At 49.8% G+C, this 18,826-nt stretch overlaps 1 protein-coding gene across 1 annotated transcript in view; it reads left to right on the top strand.

The window, feature by feature from the left end:
* LOC309545965 (piwi-like protein 1) overlaps positions 1-18,826 on the top strand; it is a gene marked incomplete at both ends in the record, with an annotated part of 237,750 nt that overhangs the window by 81,597 nt on the left and 137,327 nt on the right. The window contains 2 exons of the mRNA XM_082245422.1: positions 10,437-10,620; positions 10,911-10,983. Coding sequence (XP_082101548.1) covers positions 10,437-10,620; positions 10,911-10,983 — 257 coding nt within the window. The remainder of the gene's footprint in view (positions 1-10,436; positions 10,621-10,910; positions 10,984-18,826) is intronic.

Here is an 18,826-nt window from a genome sequence, read left to right as displayed (position 1 = left end):
GTGTTCAAGGGTGTACCTGAGGGCAACTGAGTCATTTAGGAAATAGGACTCGCTATTTGTCCTTACGGATGGACCTTGCAAGCGTTTGGCTGCGTCTGCTGCGACCATTTCCAGAGGATCAGACTGACGGTGGTGCAGGCATATTCAATCAAGGTTCAGGTTCTTCTTTCCCTGTTGAGGCGCATTCTACAAGCATGCTTAGTGCCTCCTGGGCCTTCTGCCATCAGGAGTCCTCTTTGAGGGTGTATGTTTGTTTCAGGTGAGCTCCAGTGGTTACTGGTTGAGCTCCATGTTACCTGATTGGCTAGGGTTAGCCTTTGGGAATTTTTTCTGCTTTTTCTTTTCTCCTACCTCTCATGTTTGACACTGCTTTGGGACGTCCCAATGATCATGAAGATTCTGGAGTGTCCTGGCCAAGTGGGACGGGCGTCCGCAATCTCTGGATCTGCGGCTGTCGTTGAGCCGTCTCACCCGCAGGGGTCTTTTGTGGTGGCTCCAGTCCCCGGCGGTGTCGGGGGCAAGTCCTTTCGTCCTTTGTCATGGACGGTGATCACCATGGATGCCAGCCTGTCGGGCTGGGGTGGTGTTCTGGGCGTTCTGTGCGCCCAGGGAACTTGGTCGGAGGAGGAATCCTCCCTTCCGATCAACATTCTGGAATTGCGAGCGATAAATCTCTGTCTTCTGCGTTGGACGGACAGGCTTCAGGGCCGTCCAGTTCGGGTACAGACGGACAATGCCACAGCGGTGGCCTACATCATCCACCAAGGGGGCACCAGGAGTGCCCGAGCGGCTCGGGAAGTAGCCGACATTCTGTATTGGGCCGAGACGCACGTCCCGGCGATAACGGCAGTTCACATTCCGGGGGTGGAGAACTGGCAGGCGGATTATCTGAGCCGCCAGACCCTGGACCAGGGAGAATGGTCCCTTCACCCGGATGTCTTCCAGATGTTGTGCGCGAAATGGGGGTCCCCAGATGTGGACCTGTTCGCGTCTCGTCTAAACAACAAGGTGGAAAGGTTGGTGGCAAGGACGCGCGATCCTCGGGCAGACCTGTTAGTGGCGCCCTGGCATCAGTATCGCCTGATGTATGCCTTTCCACCGATTCAACTGCTGTCCAGGCTCCTTCGCAGGATGGCCTCGGAACCGCACACGGTGATTCTGGTGGCACAGGACTGGCCTCGCCAGTCTTGGTACGCAGACCTCGTGAATCTGGCGGTCGACGCTCCATGGCGTCTGCCACTTCGAGAGGATCTCCTGTCTCAAGGACCGATATTCCATCCTGCTTTACAGTCGCTGGCTTTAACGGACTGGCTGTTGAAAGCCAGGTCCTGAAGGATAGGGGTCTCTCCCCTGAGGTCATTCCCACTTTGATCAAGGCTAGGAAGGCCTCTTCGGGGAAGATTTACTACCGTACTTGGAAGGCCTACTTTGCCTGGTGTGAGTCCACGGGGTATTCCCCTCGCTCGTACTCGGTATCGAGAGTGTTGGCTTTCCTTCAAACGGGCGTGGACCAGCGTTTGGCGTTGTCCACGATTAAGGGTCAGATTTCTGCGCTGGCCGTTCTCTTTCAACGCCCTGTGGAGTCTAATTCTTTGGTTAGCACCTTTGTTCAAGGGGTGCGACATTTGGTCCCTCCTAGGAGGGAGCCTTTGCCTCCATGGGATTTGAACCTTGTTCTGTCCGTGTTGCAACATGCTCCTTTTGAAAAGATCAGGGAGATCTCGTTATCTCTGTTGTCCAAGAAGGTTGCCTTCTTGGTGGCGATCACTTCGGCTCGCAGGGTGTCGGAGCTGGCGGCCTTGTCCTGCAAATCTCCGTATTTGGTGATTCACTTGGATAAGGTGGTCTTGCGACCTAACCCATCTTTTCTTCCGAAGAGGATCTTGGAATTTCACCTTAATGAGGATATTGTTCTGCCTTCGCTTTGCGCGAAGCCTAAGCATCCGAAGGAGGTGGCTTTGCATTCCTTGGATGTTGTTAGGGCGATCAGGGTTTACTTGTCCTCGACTGAATCCTTTCGCAAGTCGGATTCTCTCTTTGTCCTTCCTGAGGGACCTCGGAAGGGCATGGCGGCGTCTGCTGCGACCATCGCCAAATGGATCAGACAGACGATTGTGCAAGCCTATGCTTTGAAGGGGAAGGTTCCTCCTTTTCCTGTGAAGGCGCACTCTACCAGGTCTCTGAGTACGTCTTGGGCTTATCGTCATCCGGCTTCTGTGGCCCAGGTGTGTAAGGCGGAGACTTGGTCGTCCGTTCACACCTTCTCGAAATTTTACAAGGTGGATGTTCAGGCATCGGCAGATGCTTCCTTTGGCCGTAAAGTTCTTAGTGCGGCGGTGCCTTAGGGTCCCTTGTTTGGGCCCTTGGCTGTTGGGGTGTTTTTACCCCTAGGTTACTTGTTCTTTCCTGGCTTGTTGCTCCTGTTGAGCACGTTTTCCTGTTGCCCAGTTGGTTCTCTTACTTTGGTAAGGTTCCTTTCTCTGATGTGGGTACTGCGTTGCTTTAGGGGCGGCTGCTTTTTTCCCACCCCTCATGTCTACACTGCTATGGGACGTCCCCATTAGTGACGAATATGAAGAGGCGGCGACTGTCGGAGGACGTAAGAGAAAACTGAATTTTTGTAAAATTCCTTTCTCTGAGTCCTCCGACGGTCGCCGCCCCCCGCCCCTCTTTTGGGGTTTGTTTATGTACTCTACTGCTATGCTACTGAAACTTGAGTTGGAAATGCAGGGAGTATTGACTGAGGGGACCACCCCCTGGGGGTGGGATATGCTAAAAGCTTTTATATTTATATTCTTTTGCCTAGCTACTCCTACGGAGAAAAGGTCAATAACCCCATTAGTGACGAATATGAAGAGGCGGCGACTGTCGGAGGACTCAGAGAAAGGAATTTTACAGGTAAGATCTTACAAAAATTCATTTTTTCCACTGACCAAGTCTTGGATTAGTCCTGTCAGTGGCCCAAAGAAATGGTACAGACAGGCTAGATTACGATTGCTGGATGATTTACAGTCAATCTTGTTAACCTACTGATTTCACATGGTTTTTCTGATTTCATCTTTTAAGTTTCACTCCAGATAGCTCCTGCATCTGAAGCAGAGAAGGCAGAGACTTCAGAGGGACAGACCTGCTGATCAGCCTTTTGATCCAAGATATCTGCATTACTCCTAATGAAGTGGAGGTAAAACGCGCTGCAAGCCTGGCATTTGGCAGAAAGATCTTGCAGTCAGTGGTCCCCACCCCAAGGTGGGGTAGGCCCGTGGTTACTTTATTATCCTCTCATGTGTTGCCATCCTGGAAGGTGAGAGGAGAAAACCGTCCGTTAGACTTACCGGTAACTGTTTCTACGAACCTTTTAGGACGGCAGGCCTACTTCCCGCCCTGTTAAAAGGGTGAGGAAAGAATGTAAACAATGGGTGGTAAGTTCCTAAGTGATTATTCATCCCTTGTGAATCGGTTGGAGAACTACTTTTTTACAACTGAGGGACAAGGGGAAGGGTGGGGCCTTTTTAACAGCTTTGAACTGATTGTTTCTTGTAGGGTGGAGACTCTCATCTCTCGTGTTGCCGTCCTGGAAGGTTCGTAGAAACACAGTTACCAGTAAGTGTAATGGAAGTTTTTTTTTTTTTCTACACTCCCTAGATGTAGTTCGGGCAATTCTGGTGTATCTGGCGGTGATGGAGTTGATTCGGAAATCCGGTTCTTTGTTCTTATGGATGGATCACATAAGGGGCAGGCCACGTCTTCTGCAACCATTACCAGATGGATCAGGCAGAGGGTGGTGCAGGTCTATTCCATTAAGTGTCAGGTTCCTCCTTTCCCTGTCGAGGTGCTTAGTGCCTCCTGGACCTTCCATCATCAGGCGTCAGTGGTTCAGGTGTGCAAGGCGGCTACGTGGTCGTCTGTACACACATTCACAAAGCTTTATAAGGTGGATGTACTTGCATCTTTGGATGCTGTGTTCAGCCGCTTAGTTTTGCATTGTGCGGTTACAGAGGCTCCTGCCTCTTGAGGGTGTATTTTTTTCCTGGTGATGAGCTCCAGTTGTTCCGGATTGAGCTCCTATTTTACCTGGTTGGCTATAATCAGCCTTTGTTGGGAAATATATGAATTACTGTGTTCATCCCACCCCTCATATTGACTCTACTTTGGGACATCCCCAAGGGTCTAAGGAGACGTGGAGCTGTGTTTGTCGGTGAACGAAAGAGAAAAATAGATTTTTGTCTTACCGTAAAATCCTTTTCTCTTGAGTTTCACTGACGGACACAGCACCCGCCCCTCTGTTGGTTTGAGGTTATGTATTCTTCTGACGCTGCTTGTTACAAACTGAAGTCCTAAAGCAGGAAGTGATGGTATACCTCCTAGGACTGCCTTAGGGACGTAGTCAAAATTGTTTGTCTAGTCCTACTCCTGAAGAGAGAGCAGCATAAGCCCAAGGGTCTAAGACTGAGTCCATCAGTAAACCTCAGAGAAAAGGATTTTACTGTAGGACAAAAATCGTTGCTGCCCGTTGGTATTAGCCTTCACTAATGGGTAATGACGCACTCTGCAGGAGCAGGCTAGGCAGAAAATTGATTATCCGGTTAATACAAAAAAACTTCTATACCTCGGCACGCCACTAGGGGGCCATCCCTCAGCCATTATCCTAGACCCAATGTGATATTGCCTCAGTTTTAAGCTGCCTAGCGTCAGGAGTAGAGCTAGGTCTTCCCTGCTGAGACCTAATGTCTCGGTTTTCTGTTTTTTTCTGAACTTGTGTTTTTTATATACACAATAGATTTTTATTTTCTCTCACTATCACTAGTTTGTCAGGGATTCCTTTCCTGGAGGATTATAAGTGACTGCAGAGCTGGGCTTCGGATTGGGTATCATAGATCCTTATGGAGTCCCAGCCTGCCACCGAGCATCGCAGGTTACTGGTACGCCCAGGCCTCGCAACGACAGTGCTCCTCTATATGGGGACGAGCCTGCGGAGCTGCGTCTTCGCTGAGGATGTTTCAACGCGAATCGCCTGCGTGTTGCCAGCGTCCCTCCATGGCTGACGGCACCCCCACTTTGGGTGGAAGGTCTCCAGTATCTGAGCGGTGCCCGCTTCCTGGATGGTGAGTACTGATATCCCCTTGTCCCTGGGGATGTTTGGGGGGTTGTGGGCCCTCTCTCAGGGGATAGCAGGGCTGGTGGTCCCTGTAGGATCCCCCTTCTGGCCGGGTTGGTGGTTTTCTCTCTCCCTGCACCCTCTGGGGCGCTGTAGGGGGTCTCCCTGGGGTCCCGATGTTTGCCAAAATGTGTTTGTACACTCAATTTGCTGCCGTTTGGGGCGGCCGCCATGTTTTATGGTGTGCAGAATCTAAGCTCTGTGTGAGGACAGCAGCCATGTTGGGATTCTGCACATGCTCCCGGTTGGGCGCCATCTTGGGTGTGGGCAACATGCCTAGTAAGGGCAAGCGGCCATTTTACCTGTGACTTTTGTCATTGACTTTCAAAAGGCACCTTTTCTCTGTGCTCGAGGGCTGGCCTCTAGCGCTGTGAGGTCGCTTCCTCCTTCACCATTTCTCCTGTGTAAAAATGTGCTGACAGGCTGGGGATTTTTGTTAATCCTTCTGTCATTTTTCAACCAAAACGTTTTTTACTTGTGGCTAGTGTGTTTTCACAGGGGGCTCTTTCTGTTAGTGCAGATTGTAGGGGGTCCGCGGAAACCGCCGATTTTAAAGGGCCAGCGTCCGTTTTTTAAGTCAAAAATGGACTCCCAGGATAAAAAATCCCCCGCAGACCTGGTGGGGTCTTCGGGTACACCTGAATCCTCTTCCCTGGCCTCCATTTCTGCTACTCTTGCAACTTTGGCGTCCCAGGGGAATCTGCTGATGTCGGCACACACCTCCAAAAATCAGCCTTTGCCCTCCCAGTCCTCTGAATCTGAGCCCGAATTGGTTGCCACGAACGATGGTCCCCCTGAGGGGTCCCGGTCCTCCGCTTCTGAGAGGGAGAAGGAGGGGGGATCTTTCTCCTCGATAGCGTGGGAACGCGCTACGTTGAATACTCTCATTGGTGTCATAACAGTAACTCTCAATCTTGACGATGAGCTGGCTCAGTCAAGTAAGCGGTCCGTTTTCGGGTTCCGCAGACCCCAGAAGTCGGGTCAGGCTTTTTTCCTGCCCTGAGGAATTTCACGAGATTGTGAATGACCAGTGGCGGCGCATTTAGCACATGGTGGTGCCTATGCGTTTTCCCATCCGCTATCCATTTTTGGAGGCGGTAGACGAACGTTGGGCATGTCCCCAGGCAGGGGATCACACTGTGTCTAGGCTGAATAAGTCCGCCTTGCTGCCAGTAGAGGATTCCCCTGTATTCAGAGATCCGGCAGATAGGCGTGTGGAAGCGCTTGCCCACCACATTTATCTGGTGGCGGGTTACCTGTGGAAACCTTTTTTCCTCAGTGATGGACTCTCAGGCACTCACAACACGGGCAAGGGGCTTCGCATCAGCTCATCCACACTGCGATGTTCCTGTGTGACGCGGCCTTGGACGAGGCTCCGTTGATCGCCCGGTTGTCGGCGGTGGGGTTTGCGATCCTCCTACTTACCTGGGTAAAGGGCTGGTTGGTTGACCACGCTTCCCAAAAGACGGTGTCTGAGGTCCCCTATGAGGTGGGTCGTCTTATTGGGGAGACTATAGATGTGTTGATTAAGGGGCTCACGGGAGGTGAGAGTACTCTGTTGCCCCAGGTCACCAAGGGTAAGTCCCCCCCCGCACGTAGAGGGCCCCTCCTTCAGGAATCAACATAATTGCTTTCGTGCCTTTGGGACGCAGGAGAAGGGTAAACAGTCCCAACTTCCCGATGGCCACAAGCCGCCTTGGTCGGGTACGCCAAATGCCAGTCAGTCTGGTTCGGTGGCCCAGTCCACCTCTTCCTGTAGGGAAGCCCTCACCCGTTGTCGGGGTGGGGGGCGTCTGCTTTACTTTCAGGAACCCTGGTTGTCCGGCATTCAGGACAGGTGGGTCCACAAACTGATTCGTTCAGGGTACAGGATCGAGTTTCGATCTCGCCCCGCATACAGGTTCTTCCCGTCCATTCTCCAGCTGTCCCCCCTGATCGTCTCAGGCTCTCATGGGGGCAGTGCAAGATCTGCTTGCCCAAGGAGTCATTGTACCCATTCCCTCACGGGAAAGTTTTCACGGTTTTTATTCCAACCTGTTCACAGTGCCCAGAAAAGAGGGCAAGGTACGTCTGATTCTGGACTTGTAGTCTCTGAACCGCTTTGTGCGGGTGCAGAAGTTCAGGATGGAATCCATCCGGTCGGTGGTGGCATCGTTGAGACCCCGGGACTTCAACTTGAAGGATGCGTATCTGCACATCCCTATTTTCGAAGGTCATCAGAGATATTTCCGCTTTGCGGTGTCTGGGGAGCGCTTTCAGTTCGTGACGTTACCTTTCGGCATTGCTTCAGCTCCTAGGGTTTTCACCAAGGTATTGGCTCCGGTTCCAGCTTTTACTTCGTTTACGGGGCATTGCGGTCCTTGGTTACCTGGACGACCTCTTTTTAAGGTCGAACTCATGTGTGACCTTGGCGAGCGATCTGGCCGTGACGGTTTAGACGTTACAGGAGTTCGGGTGGACCATCAATTTTCGGAAGTCGGCACTGACTCCCTCAACTCGTCTTCAGTACCTAGGGATGGTCCTGGATTCTGCTCACTCTCGGGTCTTCCTTCCGGAGGACTAACTCTGGACTCTACGGGAAGAGATCAGGGCTCTCAGGCACAACGATCTTTCCACTCTGCGGACCTGCATGCGGGTTCTGGGCCTGATGGTCTCGGCCTTCGAAGTCGTTTCATTTGCTCAATTTCATACCAGGATTCTGCAAGCAGAGATCCTGGACAGGTGGGACAGGACGCCTCGGTCCTTGGGAAGGAGAATTTCCTTGATTTGTCCGGTGAGGTTGAACCTCTTGTGGTGGCTCCAGTCGCCGTCCGTGATGCAGGGCTAGTCCTTCCGGCCTCTGTTGTGGACGATTCTCGCCACGGATGCCAGCCTATCGGGCTGGGGAGGAGTTCTTTGTGCCCAGGGGACGTGGCTGGCGGGGGAGACCTCGCTACCGATAAATGTCCTGGAGCTCTGGGCGATAAAGCTTTGTCTGTTCCGGTGGTTATCTCAGCTTCATGGGTGTCCGGTCTTGGTAGACAGACAATGCCGTGGCATACATCACAAGGGGGCACAAAGAGTGCCCAGGCAGCCATGGAAGTTGCCAAAGTCCTGTCTTGGGCCGAATCGCTTGTACCAGCAATCTCAGGTGTTCACATTCTGGGTGTGGACAACTGGCAGTCGGACTATCTGAGTCGCCAGACCTTGGACCAGGGGGAATGGTCCCTGCATCCGGAGGTATTTTGCCTCCTGTGCGCCCGGTGGGGACCTCAGGACGTGGATTTGTTGGCGTTTCAACTAAATGGTGGAAAGGTTTGTGGCCAGAACTCGCGATCCTCTGGCGGACGCGTTGGTGGTGCCCTGGAACCGCTATCGACTGATTTATGCTTTTCCTCCGATTAAACTGTTGTCCAGGTTCCTTTGCAGGTTGGCGTCGGCACGGATGTCAGTCATTCTTGTGGCCTCGAAGGTCCTGGTACGCGGACATCGTTCAGATGGTCGTTGAACCTCCCTGGCGTCTTCCGTTGCGAGGCGGCCTTCTGTCTCAAGGACCAATCTTCCATCCTGCTTTACAGTCTCTGGCTTTAACGGCATGGCTGTTGAAAGCCAGATCTTGAGGAATAGAGGTCTTCCACAGGCGGTCATCCCTACCTTGTTAAAGGCTCGTAAAGCAACTTTAAGGAAGATTTATCAACGCACCTTGAAAGGGTATGTCGCTTGGTGCGAGGCGAATGGTCTTCACCCTCGTTCCTTCTCAGTGGCGTAGGTCTTGGCCTTCCTGCAGAAGGGCGTGGATCAGCGTCTGGCCTTGGCCATCTTTTTTTTTTTTTTTAGCGACCTTTGGCGTTGCATTCCTTGGTCCGCACCTTCATTCAGGGGGTGCGGCATTTGGCTCCCCCGAGGAGAGCTCCTTTGCCTCCATGGGATCTTAGTTTGGTTTTGTCAGTGCTACAACAACTTCCCTTTGAGAACATCAGAGAGATTCCCTCTGTCTGTGTTATCCCAGAAAGTTGCTTTTCTGGAGGCCATCACGTCTGCTCGCAGAGTGTCTGAATTGGCGGCTTTGTCCTGCCGTTCTCTTTATCTGGTGCTTCATAGAGATGAGGTGGTTCTGCGACCGAATCAGTCGTTTCTTCCCAGGTGGTGTCTTCGTTCCACCTCAATGAGGATATCGTGTTGCCTCCGTTGTGTGCACGACCCAGGCATTCTAAGGAGTTTGCTTTGTGTTCCCTGGATGTGATCCGGGCGGTCAAGGTCTATCTGTCCGCAATAGAGTCGATTCGACAGTCTGATTCCTTATTTGTTCTTCCTGAGGAACCTCGGAAGGGATCGGCCGCCTCCGCGGTGGCCATTTCTAAGTGGATCAGACAGACGATTGTTCAGGCCTATTCCATTAAGGGTCGGATTCCTCCTTTTCTGGTAACGGCCCATTCTACTCGAGCCGTTAGTGCCTTTTGGGCTTTTCGCCATCAGGCTTCTGTGGCTCAGGTGTGCAAGGCGGCGACCTCGTTGTCCGTGCACACTTTCACAAAGTTTTACGAACTTGACGTTTTGGCATCTTCGGATGCTTCCTTTGGCCACAAAGTTTTGAGTGCGGCAGTTGTTTAAGGGGACATTGTCTGTCTTTACTGTCCCCTCCTTCTTGGGGTGTTTTTTTTTTTCTGGGTTTGTTCCAGTTTTTTTCTGTGGGCTCAGATTGTTACTGGCCCAACTGTTTGCGTTACCTTCTCATTTGGTTCCGTTGGTTTTCCCACCCCTCATACCTGCCCTGCTTTGGGACGTCCCATTAGTGAAGGCTAATACCATCGGGCAGCGACTGTCAGAGGCCGTAAGAGAAAACAGAATTTTTGTAAGAACTTATCGAAAAATTATTTTCTCGGAGTCCTCTGAAGGTCGCCGTCCCCACCCCTCTGGTTTTTTGGATCTGGGGGTTGTTGCTACAAACTGAGGTAATATTAGATTGGGTCTAGGATAATGTCTGAGGGATGGCCCCCCCTAGTGGCGTGCTGAGGTATAGAAGTTTTTTTTTGTTTTAACCTGATAATCAATTATCTGCCTAGCCTGCTCCTGCAGAGTGCGCCATTACCCATTACCCATTAGTGAAGGCTAATACTCTCGGGCGGTGACTGTCAGAGGACTCATAGAAAATAATTTTACGGTAAGTTCTTACAAAAATTCTATTTTTCTTATTGATGACTGACAAGGGGCATATTTCTTTGTGATGACTGACACGGGGCATATTTCTTTGTGATGACTGACAAGGGTCTTCTGGCCACGCTTCTATCCGTTTTGCAGGCAGAATACAATCCCCAGTTTGCAGACTGGTCCAGGGAAATGAGAGGTCCCGTTTTGCTCAGTGCTCCAGTTCTGAACAGTTGGCTGCTGGTTTACCCCCGAAGAAATCATGATGCAGCCAGTGCTCTTTTACAGAATTTATATAAAGTCAGCCAGCAGTTGGGGATCCGGATGAATAAAGCTGTAACGTAAGTAAATCAAATTTTTGCCACCTAAACATGGCAACCCATTTCTTTGTGATCAGCTGCAGCAAGAGGGTGTTGTGCCCTCCCAACCTCTTGCTCTAGTGCTAACTATATAAGTTTTTGGTTTTCATTCACTTTTATCTCTTTCACCGCTGTCCCCAGGTCAAACAGCGTGCTGTGCTGAAGGTCTATCCTTATCCTGCTTCTTCCAAAGCCTAAATAATTTACCTTTTTACTGTACATACATGCTGATTTCTTTTCATAATATATTTATATTTCATGTTTTTTTATAGGGTGGAAATAGAGGACAATGTGGGTGCTTATCTACAGGCATTCCAGCAGAACATTTCCGACCAAACAGAGATGGTAAGTACAGCCGGTGTGGCGATCTTGCCAGATTTGAAAAGCCAGCCCCAAAACAATTTGTAGGCATGTACACATAAGGACTATAAAGCTCCTATAAATGTGGAAGCAGAGACCTGGATTGGGGTAAATGGTGGATTAAATTGGATTAAATGAAGTCTGATTACAGACCTTGGTGATGTAAAAGCAAATAGCGTATGGGTTAAATGTTAGGCATCCTTCACCTGGGGCAAATGCATCTGTGCCCCATGCAGAGCCATGTTTTCTGGGGATGTACAGGTGTTGCACGCATCCCCCTGATGGCAGTCCGATTGTCTATTGGGGACACAGCCGATGGGGCCTAGAACCCACAGACCATGCTATGGACGAGAGTCCCTAGGGAATAAATTGGCCATTGTTTTAGTTTCACAGGTAAATAAAATTGAATTTAAAAAAAAAAAAAAAACACTATATACCCCAATTTTTTTTGCAGAATGTGAAGTGTCTCCATATGCTGAGTAAATGGCTATCTAACGTGTCACGCTTTAAAATTGGGCACGCTTGCGGAATGGCGACTAACTATGGTACTTAAAAACAACAGGTTTTTAACGCCTTTTTAAATTACCTGTTTAGAGCTAGAGGAGGTCTAGCACTAGAATTATTGATGTCGCTCTAACTTTTGCGCCGATACCTCACGTGTGGTGCGAACACCGTTTACATATGCGTGGGTGACTTACATATGCGTTCACTTCTGTGCGAGAGCACAGAGGAATGGGGGTGCTTAAATTTTTTATTTTTTTATCTTATGTTATCTTCAGACATAATCCTGGTAATCTGCTTGCACACCACTACGTTTATATACATATTGTGGGCAGCAAATGGTTAATGGGTAACTTGACTTTCTCTGTCGCTCATTGACAGACGTAGTCTTCTTGATTCACAAGAACTGGGTTATGTTGTCTCCGCAGGAGTAGGACTAGGCAGAAAGAAAAAACGTTCTGGCTCCACCCTAGGGGCAGTCCCAGAGGGTATATCCTCTTCCTGTCTGCTACAGAGAATCAGTTTTTTTCTGTCTAGTCAGGAGTAAGGACCTAAGTTCCTTGCTGGGATCTCTGGTCCTGGCAAGATTTTTTTTTTAGAAAAAATATTTTTTTTAGGCAGTTTTCTCCAGTGTTTTTTCCTGTGAGATCTTCAAGCAAATATGCCGGACTGGGCGACACTAGTGGTCACCCCAGCCGGCCTACGAGCGCGCGCAGACCTTTGCATTGCGCTTGGTTAGTAAGTATGCGGGGCCGGGCGACGGGCTGGATGTTGAGATCCAGTGGTCACCCCGGTTTCTGCCTACGAGCGCGTGCAGACCAGAGCTCCGCGCTGGGTCGGCCGCGACGGAGTCCCATTGGAGGGACTGACCTTGCGAGTTAAGTCTCGCTTGGACGCCAAGAACCAGAGAGTCGAGGCGTCCGGAGTGGTCCACAACCCCCCACCCCGGTGGAGAGGGTATTGTGAAGAGAGGGTGCCTGTCGGTTCGGTATGGTGAGTAAACGTTCCCTTTTTTCCTCGTTATGAGGCAGTATGAATTATGGGCCCCTCCATACATGGTCAGTATCTGTCTGACACTAAAAGTCCCCCTTGTAAATACAGCATGTGTTTGGTGGGAAGTGGACTTGGTTTGAGAGCTAACACTCTACCCAGCAGACTGTAGTATTACAGCAGATATAGGAGGTATAATCCTACCTTAATTGTAGTGTACCTCCTGCAGATCGATAAACCGCCATTTAGCAGAGATGCAGCTGGATGTGCTGGGAAAAACTATTTCGGCAGTCCGCCGCCATTTTGCCGTAGACCGGGTGCATGAATGTCCTCAGGTCACGCCGGCCGCCATGTTTTTGGAGTCTATTGTCTCCTGTATGGGGGCGGCCATGTTTGATGAGCCCAGCTACCTCGTGGAGAGCTGGGAACGCCGGAAGGCGTACACAGGGGGCGGAGCCACGTCCTTCTACCCGGGAAAACTAACACAGCTCTTTCCAGTCTGTAAAAGACAGACGCTGACTGCAGTTGGTTGGAAACTTCTCTGCATCGGGTGGTGAGCCTTGAGAGTCCCTCTCCCTCTCTCTCTCTCTCTCTCTCTCTCTCTCTCTCTCTCTCTCTCTCGAAGCAGGTACTCTGAGGGGCGCTATTGAGCTAGGGGGATACACATAAAAAAAAAAAAAGAGGTATTTTTTATTTAAAAAAAAAAAAAGATGTTTTTTTCTTTTTTACTGGCAAAGTGTCCTGGATTAACATGGACCCTGCCACTCATGTATCTCCACCAGATCCCTTCGAGGGGTCTGCAGGATCCTCCAGCACCCCACTGACAATTGAATCCTTGTCAGCTATTATGGAAACTTTTGTGTCCCGGGTGGAAGTGGCTTGTCGGGGACAAGGCGCAAGCCCCCGCCTAACCCCATATTATCTGAAACTTCGGATTCAGAATCTGAGCCTATTTCTGCAGTTGCAGGTACCTCATCTGGGATTGGTGGCTCGGGTACTGTCTCTTCAGACAGTGAGGAGGATGTTTCGGCATCAGCCATAGCCCGAGAGGAAGCGTTGGTAAACGCACTCATTGTATCTGTTCAAGAAACGTTGATTACAGGGTACTCCATCGGAAATAACTGAAACTGAAATCCCCTTTTGGGACTAAAAAACGCATCAAAGTAGCGAAGGTTTTTCCATTGCCCAAATGTTTGGGCAATCCAATCAAAGAAGAATGGAGTCTGCCAAAACGCACTTCTGCTATTTCCAAACGCATTAACAGACGTTATCCGTTTGAGGAAACCCTTATTAAAAAATGGACAGAACCACCTGTGGTGGATTCACCAATTGCTAGATTGAATAAGCCACGGTTATTCCATTAGAAGACGCTCCGTCTTTTAAAAGATCCAGTGGATCGCAAGATAGAAACTATGTCTCGCACCACGTTTTTCCTTGTTTGGATCAGCTTTCAGACCAATAATTGCTATTGGGCTGGTTTTGCAGACTGTAACCGAATGGACCATAGGGTTACGCCGGGACTTAGAAGAGGTCCCCCAGGCGGTATCAGATTTGTTGGAACAGATGATACAGAGGTTACAGTTTGTGTGTGATGCGGCGTTAGACGCCACTCCATTTTTGGCGCGAGCATCAGTTTCAGCAGTGGTTCTCAGGCGTACACTGTGGCTAAAAGGTTGGTTAGCCGACCAAAGTTCCAAAAAAGCATTGGCTAATATCCCCTTTTTAGGAGAGCGTTTATTTGGAGCCAACTTAGATGAGATCATTAAGGATCTCACGGGTGGAAAGAGCACCTTTTTACCGCAAAATGCTAAGGGTAAAGGAACTCGTCAAAGACGAGGGCCTTCTTTCTCTGCTCACAAAAAGTTTTTTTCGCCCCGCGGGTGAAAAAATTAAGTACTCCAAAGCTCCTTCAGAAGGCTTCAGGGGACGTTGGTCGGGCAAGCAAAAGCCCGCCCCCTCCAGACCTGAAGATAAGTCGACCAAAGCCTGAAGGTGCGCCCCCACCCATAATTGGGGTGGGGGGACGTCTTCGCCGGTTTCCCGGATCCATGGCTTTCCAGAATCCCGGACAAGTGGGTTTGCGAAATCATAAGATCAGGGTACAAGATCGAGCTTCGATCTCTCCCACCGGCGCGATTCTTCCCTTCCAATATCCGACTATCCCCGGATCGTTTAGAAGATCTGCGGAGAGCAGTCACGGATTTACTACAACAAGGAGTGGTAGTCCACGTTCCTTGGACAGAACGTTTTTTTCAAGGGTTTTATTTAAACCTATTTACAATACTCAGGAAAGAGGGCAAAGTGCGTCCAATTCTGGACTTAAAGGCACTCGATTCCTTTCTCAACATAAGATAATTCAAAATGGAATCCATTCGCACAGTAGCAGCCTTCCTGCATTCAGGGGATGTCCTAGCGTCCATAGACATCAAGGACGCCTATCTGCACATTCCCATTTTCGCAGGACATCAGCGATTTCTACGTTTTTCCGTAGAAGAGAACCACTCTCAGTTTGTGGCGTTACCTTTCGGTCTCGCCACGGCTCCTCGGGTCTTCACGAAAGTGTTGGCCCCAATGTTGGCACTACTGCGCCAAAGAGGCATATCGATTCTAGGTTACCTAGACGATCTCCTGCTTCATGCAGAGTCTCCTCAGACCCTGCTACAAAACATAGAAATTACTATAATTTCTTTACAGGAATTCGGGGGGCTGGTGAACCAGCAAAAGTCATTTCTGGTTCCCACCCAGAGGCTCGAATATCTGGGTCTAATTCTAGACACACTCAGGACAAGAGTTTTCCTTCCGGTAAGGAAACTCCGGAAGATTCAATCAGCAGTCCAGTTGTTACTATCCAACAGCTGGTCTTCCCTTCGGACTTGCATGAGGGTTCTGGGTTTGAGGGTGGCTTCCTTCGAAGCAGTCCCATTGGCCCAGTCCCATACCCGAATTCTTCAGCAAGAGATTCTTCTCAGATGGAATCGGAATCCGGAATCTCTGGACTATCGGATCCGATTGAGCAAGCAGACCAGAGAGTCTCTGGTCTGGTGGCTTCGGTCTCCGATGCTCAGCCAGGGAAAGTCATTTTTGCCAATATATTGGATGATAGTGACCACGGATGCCAGCCTATCCGGATGGGGAGGAATTCTCGGTCTGTTATCCGTTCAGGGACTTTGGTCCCCGGAAGAATCCAGGTTACCGATAAATGTGTTGGAACTGAGAGCGATCAGACTTTATCTGATTCACTGGACCGAGCAGCTCCAGGGCAGCCCGGTTCGGATCCAGTTGGACAACGCCACGGCCGTGGCTTATGTCAATCACCAGGGGGGCACCAAGAGTGTCCGAGCGGCCAAAGAAGTCGCTTGCATTCTTCGCTGGGCGGAACGATTTGTTCCAGCTATCTCTGCGGTGTTCATTCCGGGGGTGGAAAATTGGCAGGCAGATTATCTCAGCCGTCAGACTCCGGATCAGGGGGAATGGTCCCTCCATCCAGAAGTTTCCACCAGTTGTGCCTACGTTGGGGCACCCCGGATGTGGATCTGTTGGCATCACGATTCAACAGAAAAAGTACAGAGTTTCGTGGCTCGCTCCCGCGATCCTCTAGCAGAGACCGCAGAAGCACTGGTCACCCCGTGGGGGCAATACCAGCTAATGTATGCCTTCCCTCCTCTTGGGTTACTGCCAAGACTTCTTCGCAGGATAGAGGAGGAAGGAATTCCAGTAATCCTGGTAGCTCTGGACTGGCCTCGTCGAGCTTGATACGCCGACTTGGTCAGACTGGTGGCGGACGTCCCGTGGAGACTTCCTCTCAGGGAGGGTCTACTGTCTCAGGGACCGATCTTCCATCCTGCTTTACGATCGCTGGTTTTTTAAACGGCCTGGTTATTGAGACCCAGGTGCTGAAGGACAAGGGATTGTCAGCTTCAGTTATTCCTACTCTAGTTAAAACAAGGAAAGCGACTTCCAGAAAGATTTATCATCGCACATGGAAGTCCTACATTGCATGGTGTGAACCCCTGGGGTTCCACCCACGATCTTATTCGGTTAGTCGAATATTAGCTTTTCTGCAACAAGGGGTTGAGCAGAAACTGGCCTTGAGCACTATCAAGGGTCAGGTCTCAGCATTGGCTATCTTCTTTCAGAAGCCTTTGGCTACTCATTCCTTGGTGCGGAATTTCATCCAGGGGGTGCGACATCAGGCTCCGCCAGTGCGCGCGCCGTTACCACCCTGGGATCTTAATTTAGTATTGTCGGTTCTTCAGACACCTCCCTTTGAAAATATCAGGGAGATTCCCTTGCTTACTTTATTCCAGAAGGTGGCCTTCTTGGTGGCTATCACTTCTGCACGCAGGGTGTCAGAACTGGCTGCATTATCCTGTTGTTCCCCAGATCTGGTGGTTCATAGGGATAAGGTTGTTCTTCATCCGAATCCATCCTTCCTTCCTAAGGTGGTTTCAAAGTTTCATTGAATGAGGACAGTGTAGTGTATTGTCCTTCCTATGTCCTTAGCCCAATCATCCTCGAGAATTTGCATGGCATTCCTTGGATGTAGTTCGGGCGATCAGGATATATTTGAATACTACGGATTCAATTTGTAAGACCGGATTCACTGTTTGTGATCACGGATGGCCCTAAGAAGGGGTTGCCTGTTCTGCTGCGACCATCTTTAGATGGATCAGACAGACGGTGGTATAGGTTTATTTTATCTAAGGGTCGGGATCCCCCGTTCCCTGTTAAAGCGCATTCTACTCGGGCGCTTAGTTTCCTGGACCTTCCGCCATCAGGCGTCAGTGGTTCAGGTCTTCAAGGCGACTGTTTAGTCGTCGGTTCATACCTTTACAAGATTGTATAAGGTTTATGTGATGGCATCGTCAGATGCCTCTTCTGGCCGAAAGGTTCCTGCAGGCCACTGTTTGAGGAGACTGTTGGTCTACCTCGAGGATTTGTGGGGTAGGTCTCATCTGTTTACTCGATGAGTCCTTTGATACTTCTGGTTGGCTCTGGTTGGGCCTTCTAGATTGGATTTTGATTTCTGTCAATCCCACCCCTCATTTGTGGCACTGCTTCTGGATGTCCCAGTTCTTGTGAATCAAGAAGACTACGTCTGTCAATGAGCGACAGAGAAAATCGGATTTTTGTAAGATCTTACCGTAAAATCCTTTTCTCTTAGCTCATTGACAGACGTAGTACCCGCCCCTCTATCATTGAGTTGGGTTGGGTTAAATTCTCTATTGCTGCTTTGTGACAGAACTGATTCTCTGTAGCAGACAGGAAGAGGATATACCCTCTGGGACTGCCCCTAGGGTGGAGCCAGAACGTTTTTTCTTTCTGCCTAGTCCTACTCCTGCGGAGACAACATAACCCAGTTCTTGTGAATCAAGAAGACTACGTCTGTCAATGAGCTAAGAGAAAAGGATTTTACGGTAAGATCTTACAAAAATCCGATTTTTGTTGGAAAAAAAATAGAAAATTAAAAAAAAAAAAACAAAAAAAACGAGCACATACAATTGCAACACAAGTGATATTGTAATTTAATGTTCTCAACCTCTTCCCGCCAGCCGTAGGGATTTAGGTGACGTCTTGTCGGTTGGACTTTAATAGAGGCCACATATATGCGTTCCAAATGTAAACATTTCTGTGGTAAGAGTGCTCGCTCCCAGCACTGTTACTGGCGGGTACTAGAAAGCTCCCAATGCCTAAAGGGCTAGGAAACGGTGGCGAGACAGGGTTTTAAAATTACCTTTCCTTTTCAATCTGCAGTGCTGCAATTTTCGGCAAAGTGCAGTGCAATATGGCAGCCTGGAGGCGATCTGTACACAGGAGGTGTACAGAACACGCCCGGACATGTAATTTCTCGCTTGTGTTATTGGCTTGCTGATTTTCCCAGAAGTCTGCGCTAAGATTCAATTCAGATTTTTGGCATCCTCTGCAACAAAAACTTTGCTTTCAGTGAGATCCTTCCAAGCACAAAACTCTTATAATGGGATGTAGATCCTGCAATTTTGCTCATTAGAGCCCTGCAAGTGCAGCAGCTGATTGATGAATTTGGAATCCACAAACTTATTCCAGCACAACCCTTGAGATGAAGCACCTCCCACCGGACAGAAAACACATTTCCACTAGCTCTTTAAAAGGCGGTCCCTCAGGCATCTGGTCAGTGTTTTGTTTTTTTGTTTCTCCTCTGTCATGAGGAGACCTGTTGCCTTAAGGAACCGTCTTTTAAAGGGGAAGGGTCTGGGCGAGCTTCATGGCTCAAGGGCTCCCCGGAGTAGTCTGAGTTCTCCTCACCTCTTTTTTGCAGGATTCACAGACCACAGGGGCCCTCCACTGCGGTATGGAGTCA

The sequence above is a fragment of the Pelophylax lessonae genome (genome assembly GCF_965119305.1).
Source record: "Pelophylax lessonae genome assembly, chromosome: 2".
In the NCBI taxonomy this organism is placed as follows: domain Eukaryota; kingdom Metazoa; phylum Chordata; class Amphibia; order Anura; family Ranidae; genus Pelophylax; species Pelophylax lessonae.
The sequence above is the reverse complement of the archived record's forward strand: the minus strand, read 5'-3'. Positions and strand labels throughout refer to the sequence as shown.